The following is a 6,947-nucleotide window of genomic DNA, read 5'->3' on the forward strand; positions in this document are numbered from 1 at the left end:
GTTTTTCCAAAACCATTTTTAAAGTATTCAATTGATAAAAAGAGCACTACAATTGATCCAAGATAAGTTAACAAGCCCAAACATGTTCTTTTGGCAACATCTAAAAAAAAGTCATTTTATTAGCTTATTTATTTATTTAAATTACATCACTTCTTTATTTTTTTACACATTTTTTCGTGATAAGAAAAAAAACTAGCTTATAAATCATATCCAAAACACTTATAATTTTCATCCGAAAAATAATCAAAATCTCATTCCAAACTTTCGTGGACAACCGGATCTAATAAATTCATTAAACATGGACTGGACTTTGAATGGACACCCTGAACTAGGACGTTGGGCCTGGGCAACTCTAAACGTTACTTGGCTGGGGTTGGGTAACTATTGAGCCCAACCCGGCCTGATCGATTTGCGCCCCTATAAAAAATTCATATTAATCTAATAATCATAGTTACATAATATTTATGGGTAAATTATAAATATATTATTTAAGATTTGTTTAAACTACAGATTATTCTTGTGATTCTGAAAATTACATCCCGCTCTTTCAAATTTCTAATCGCATAACAAATGACCCATTTTATTAATAATAAATAATGAATTTAATTAATAATTTTTAATGGTATTGGAAATATATTTTACTTAATAATTTAGAGAATTTATTATTGTATATGAAAGTAGTTAGACATTTTATTTTTTCTGTTAATACTATTAAATAAAATTCTGACAAGAGAATATTTATAATTTTTAAAAGCACACGTGGCAATCCGTATTTTAAACAAATATCAGAGTGTGTATTTATAATTTATCTTTTTTTATATTTATTTGGAAAAATTAGACCTATAGTCCCTACATTCTGCCTTTTGTATCATTTTGGTCTCTACATTTACAATTAGTTTAATTTTGACCCTTAATTTTAAATTTTGTATCAATTTTGTCCAATTGATAGCAACATTAGTGTTTTTGATAGAAAATTATCACTAAATTGGTTGAAGTTAACTAATTGAATTTAATAGGTTTATAATTTTACCTTGAAAAGCATGACATATGTCACATATATGCATATTTTTATTAAAAAATGCTAAAATTGTAAGTAATTTGATTAAATTGAGACAAAATAAAAATTTATGATGAAAATCAAGCCAATTAAAATTATAGAGGCCAAAGTGACAGAAAGACCAAAATACAGGGACTATAAACGTAAATTATCCTATTTCTTTCAAATACATTAGCAGTTGTGTTTTCGAAAAATCATATTTATCATTAGTTTTTATAACAATATGATAAAAATATATTGAAAGTCTGTTTAAACGTGAAAATGGACGAAGTGTAACCTGATGTGAAACCCTTTTATCTTATGGAATTTGCTCTTGGAGGGGTTGCGAGGGAAGGAAGGCACACAATGAAGGACTTGGAAGGACTGAATTTTTGAAGCTATTACCTTTTTTATTTGTGCCAATGATAGAAAAGTGAACGCCCAGAAGTTTGAAAATAAATTTGAGTTTTGAATCCTTCAAAAATTCAAAAAACATCATTCTAAGTCCGAATTTGAGTTTATTCTATAATTGTTTAGAGAAATTATATAGGGCAAATTACATCGACATTTCTTACATTTTGTTTATTATCTCATTTTGATCCCTACACTTTTAATTGTCTCAATTTTGATTATTAATTTTAGATTTTATGTCAATTTATAATCTAATTAATAATACCGTTAGTGTATTTTACGAAAAATGATCATGGAATTGGTTAAAGTTAACTTACTAAGTTGAGTAAGTTTATAATTTTATCCAAAAAAGTATAATATATGTTACTTGTATGCACATTTCCTATTAAAAAATACAAACAGTTGTAATCAATCGGACTAAATTGAGAAAAAATTATTGTAAATTCAGGTCAAAATCGAGCCAAATAAAATTACAGAGATTAAAATGATGCAAGGATCAAAATATAGGGACTATTGGTGTAATTTGCCCAATTTATAATACACACCCTTCTATAAATAAATAAATTGTTTGACATAATAGACTCTACACTTTCATTTATTTTTTGCTTTGTATTTACACAAAATTTACTTTCACATGTAAACACTAAAATTACTAATTTTTTTACCCGTGCAACCATTTGGTGACAAATCTAATTTGAAAATATTGTATTAGTAAGTAAATTAATCATAATTTGTCTTTCACAATAATTAATATATTGAATTTTTAAAGCAATTTCATATAATTTTTATTATTAACTTATTAGCATTTTCGATAGATTTTGACATAACTGATTGAATATAAAATTTGATCAACTTCAATTTAAAACAAATTTATTTCTTCAGAGGCAACTGTAACTAGTATAGTCAATAATATTCTATATACAATCCAATACATTTTGCAAACAACCATCCATTACTTTTAAATAATTTATTAGTTCAATTGTTTTTAAAATTTTTCGATAAAATTTTATTTTTAAACTACTAATACTATAATGTAATATTTTTGGTTTACTGGAATGAAATTGAATAGAATGGAATGGTCAATACTTAACCTCTATATACAACGGCTATTATTTGACAATGGTAAATGATGATTCTGTTTGTATTATATATTTTATTATTGCTTTTTTTAGTGAATTAAACGTGAAAATAAATATTATGATAGAATGTTTATAATTTCACTTCGTTTCAAAAAACTACAAACAGAAGATAAGAGTAAAAATTATTTGAGAGTTTTATTTTCTAGACAGAATTGGAGACCTAAGGTCGCCTTGCCTGCTTTCCCTAGGGCCAGTTTTTTGGAGGCTACAGTGAACTAGCTACAAAATCCTACCAGGATGAATGCCAAGTTTTGAGTTTATTCTTTCATACCATAGAACTATTCCTGAACCTTGCCTTGGTCTGGAATTATCAAGTTATCTAGGGTACAGTTCAGTAATTGAAACTTCATTCACAGACGATGGTATTGACATACTTGTAGACTGATACAACTCTAGACGTTTTTGTGTAGGCGTCCCTATGCTATTACGTGCAAAGAATGCAGGTTTTTGAGGAAATGATAGAGTAACGGAGTAACTATTAAGCATTAGAAATACTGTTGCCATGGACGGCCTAGTATTTGGATCTTCTTGGACGCACAATAAGCCGATATGAATGCATCTAGTGACTTCATTTCTTGAATAAGACCCCTCTAGTGTTGGATCCATCATTTCCAAGGGTCTTTCATCCTTCCAGAGTTTCCAAGCCTGTAATAATTCATGATATATCACTTGTAGAGCTAATAATATTCACAATGAAAGAAATTAATTATTAGAATTATTATTTTAACTCACATAGCTTAGAAGGTCGTCAGCATAGTCTGACTGGTAAAACTCACTGTTCTTCTTGCCACTTATAATTTCTAGAACTATGACTCCAAAACTAAATACGTCTGATTTCACAGAGAAGTGGCCATGCATTGCATATTCTGGTGACATGTAACCACTAAACACAATATCATCAATATACTTCAAAAAAAAAAAAGAAAAAAAAAAAGAGCAATTGATGCAAACATTAATAACATTGGGAAGTAGTCAGGAATGGGAACAATATCTTTTTCTTTGTTTATTAAAAGTGAACGAGACGCCTATCTTTTTACTTTTCTTTATTTTGCTGAAAACTCTACCTTTCAATGGAGAAATTATGAATGCACTAAGAGAAATAGGGAGCACATATAGGGATGTGAACACTTACTATGTTCCAATAACTCTATCTGTATCAGCTTGAGTTTGATGCATGCCAAAAATTCTTGCTAAGCCAAAATCTGAAACTTTTGCATTCATTTCCTCATCTAAGAGAATATTGCTTGTTTTAAGGTCACGGTGAATAACTCTAAGTCGGGAATCTTCATGAAGATAAAGAATTCCTCGAGCGATCCCTCTTACAATCTGGTAACGTATTGGCCAGTCCAACTCTTTTTGTTTTTCTGGATCTACACAACGAGCATAATGGATACTGAAGTTACCAGTAAGGAGATATAGTTGGCACATTTATGTTTTTATTGTTATTCAATTCCAAATGCAAACTCAAGCACAAGAAAACATAAAATAGCATCAAAATTGGCATAGGCTCCTCAAAACTCATTAAATATATTTTTTTAATTTTTGAAAATTAATTTCTAATATTTCAATAATGTTTGTGTAGTATTTATGCTCTGTTACTTGTTTCCAAGGATAAACATTTTCGAGTTTATGCTCATGGCAATCATGTGTTATTGTGAAATTAAATAAAAGAAGAAGTGCAGTTGTTTAGATATGTCAAACCGAACAAAAAGTAGTCAAGGCTTTTGTTAGCCACAAATTCGTAGATGAGTATCTTTTCTTCTCCTTCCAAGCAGAATCCCAATAATCTCACTAGATTTCTATGTTGAAGCTTGGCTACCAAGACGACCTCATTCTTGAATTCTTCTACACCTTGCCCTGAGTTTTGAGATAGCCTTTTTACAGCTACATCTTGCCCATTGGGAAGTGTACCCTGAGAATGTATAATATCTATTAAAACTTTAACAAGTTCCAAAAATTTTGGGTGATTGTATTTTGCATATTTGAAACTAAGTGCAATTAGATGTAACTAACTTCTTACCTTGTAGACATCACCAAAGCCACCTTTACCAATTTTATTTTCTTCGGAGAAATTGTTTGTAGCGGCTTGAATTGTAATCAAATCATATTGCAGGGATTGAACTGTTGCAATTTCGTTCCCAACTGAACAAGCAAAAAATTAAAAATTTAATGACTTTTTTGAAGATTTATAATTCCAACAATTAATGGTTAAAACAAGAGGAAACATAAACATGTGTTTCTTTTTCATTTTTCCTGCTTACTGGTATCTTCTTGAAGAGCATCATATTTCTTCTTTGCTTTGCTAATTAGGAAGCATAAGCCTATAATGAAAAGCAATACAAACACCACTGTCAAAACTATGATGGCTATCAGTACTTGTGATGAGATTCCCCCCTTTCCTGCATCCATAGAAATAGTTTTGTTAAAGATCTATATTTAGTAGTATTTCATCTCACAATTAGTAATTTCATGCTCTAGCAAAAGCCTGCTCTGCTTTAACCCAAAAAAAATAAAGAGCTTGTTCTGCTACCACAACGGGGCTCACTATAAGTAATTGAGGTTTCACTGACAACAATTTAGTGATAAAATTATTTTTTAGAGACAAAATGTCTTAATTGTCAACAATGTCAATATTACATTTTTGGAATCAGCTTCTCTCCAGTTGGAATTTCCCAATTAGAGCTTCATGTTAGGCCTCTGTAGGCCTCACCACAAAATCTATATCGATGATCCAAAGCGTTAATATGTAGAGCTCGTCGAGTACTTCATCCCTATAGAAACTCACATTGATCGGATATCAATAGTCACTTGATCACATTACATTTCTGTCAACAATTTATTTTTAAAATTATTGTAACCATCGACACAGATTCGTCTAAAATATTAACCTTTTGGCATGATGTCGATTGTCCCTAAAAATAAATTGATTAGCAATATTTTTAAATTTTGTCGCTAAAAATTATTATTATTGTTATTATTGAATTTTTTGGAGATTGGAGTTGATCTTGTAAAATATTTTGTAACAAAATTTTCACTTTTAAGAATGAAAAAGTCTGATCTCTAAACCCCTTTATGTGATAGTCGAACGAAAAATATGTGAATGATACTTACGTTGTGTTTCTATTTAAAGTTTACCTGTATTCCTTGCAATACCCGGAGAAGGTGGAGGAGGAAGGACAGGTGGTAGTGGCCGCGGTGCAGTGGCGTTATTGTAAAATGGGTACAACTCATACCTGACGTTGCAGCTCGGAAAAAGATACCGCCCACCTTGCTTCCCCTCACAACAAATTGGGAGATTTGAGATGGCATCACTAAGGCATGTGTTACAATCTTTACTGGATATATCCGGTGTGCATTGCGCAAGCCCATACAACTCATCAACTGCAGTAACGTTGGCTGTTTTCGTAGCGAACTTCTTACCCGATTGATCTTTTACAGCCCGAGTCACTACGTCATCCATTATGTTGCTCAAAACCTGCCTAAACCGGTCAAGGTTGTTGGTAATGTTAATTGGGTTATGCATTTCATGTGGAAATGATTGATCCAGAATGGAGAAAATATATTGGTTTGAGTAACGTAGCAAGCAATCGTCGTAATAAGCTATGGCTGTTTTCTGTTTGGGGCATAACTGTACTAATTCTTTGCTTGCAGTTGATACGCAATTTTGACAATCATTGGCTGACACATCTCCTCGGCATAGAAAGAGGCCATGAACTACGTCGTTGGAAGAGTCTTGGCCGACAGTGAAGTTGTAAAAGCCATAGGTGAATGTGGCGTTGGAGGATAGAACAGAGAGCAGGATGTCGAGGTTGGATTTGTAGGTACTGTTTGGAGTGTAAGTGATTGTAGCTGCGCAATCATATCCAAAAGGTACTGAGCTAACTTGAATGCTGAGGCTAAGAAAGCAAAGCAAACCAAGAAATAAAAAGACTCTGGAGATGTTCAAGGAATGCATTATGGTGATCAGACTTTTCATTAGTTCTGTTGTTTCTCAACAGTACATTGGAATTCAATTTATTGCCGACGACGACTTACTGAAGCTGGTCAATAAAGATTTAACAAAGATCAGAAAGTTTAGGGATGCACATTTTGGGTCCCAAATTTTGGTCAAGAATGAGTTGGATGATAGGGATTAAAATTGTGTATCTTATGTATACAATGAATCTGAATCAATGAATCTGAATCATATGTTAATATTTTTGGATAATTCTAAATATATTTTTTTAGATTTGTAATATTTCTCAATAAAGATAATATTAGTAACACACTCATTCTTATAGGAATATCCTCTCTTGTTCAAAATTTGTGCCGTTAGGGTTTGTGAGACTTACCACGAGTCTTGTTGTAATAATTCAAATTCT

At 31.3% G+C, this 6,947-nt stretch overlaps 1 protein-coding gene across 1 annotated transcript; it reads right to left on the bottom strand.

Annotated features, from left to right (window-relative positions):
- Positions 1-2,696: 2,696 nt before the first annotated feature.
- Positions 2,697-6,611, bottom strand: LOC114279154 (cysteine-rich receptor-like protein kinase 10). Its single transcript, XM_028221350.2, has 7 exons — positions 5,722-6,611; positions 4,848-4,985; positions 4,607-4,728; positions 4,288-4,498; positions 3,719-3,956; positions 3,319-3,469; positions 2,697-3,231 (listed from the first exon to the last, which is right to left on the bottom strand). Exons 1-7 carry the CDS (start codon positions 6,560-6,562, stop codon positions 2,902-2,904), a joined length of 2,031 nt encoding a protein of 676 aa, XP_028077151.2. The 5' UTR covers positions 6,563-6,611; the 3' UTR covers positions 2,697-2,901.
- Between the last annotated feature and the right edge of the window lie 336 nt (positions 6,612-6,947).

This window comes from Camellia sinensis, chromosome 9 (genome assembly GCF_055761805.1).
Source record: "Camellia sinensis isolate YWXY chromosome 9, ASM5576180v1, whole genome shotgun sequence".
Classification (NCBI taxonomy): domain Eukaryota; kingdom Viridiplantae; phylum Streptophyta; class Magnoliopsida; order Ericales; family Theaceae; genus Camellia; species Camellia sinensis.

Bases quoted from the DNA above. Each gene is read 5' to 3' on its own strand.
- LOC114279154 (XM_028221350.2), bottom strand. From the start codon at position 6,562: ATGAAAAGTCTGATCACCATAATGCATTCCTTGAACATCTCCAGAGTC. The intron at 4,986-5,721 runs GTAAACTTTAAA...CTATGGATGCAG, and splicing joins GGGTATTGCAAGGAATACAG to GAAAGGGGGGAATCTCATCA. The intron at 4,499-4,606 runs GTAAGAAGTTAG...ATACATTCTCAG, and splicing joins GCTTTGGTGATGTCTACAAG to GGTACACTTCCCAATGGGCA.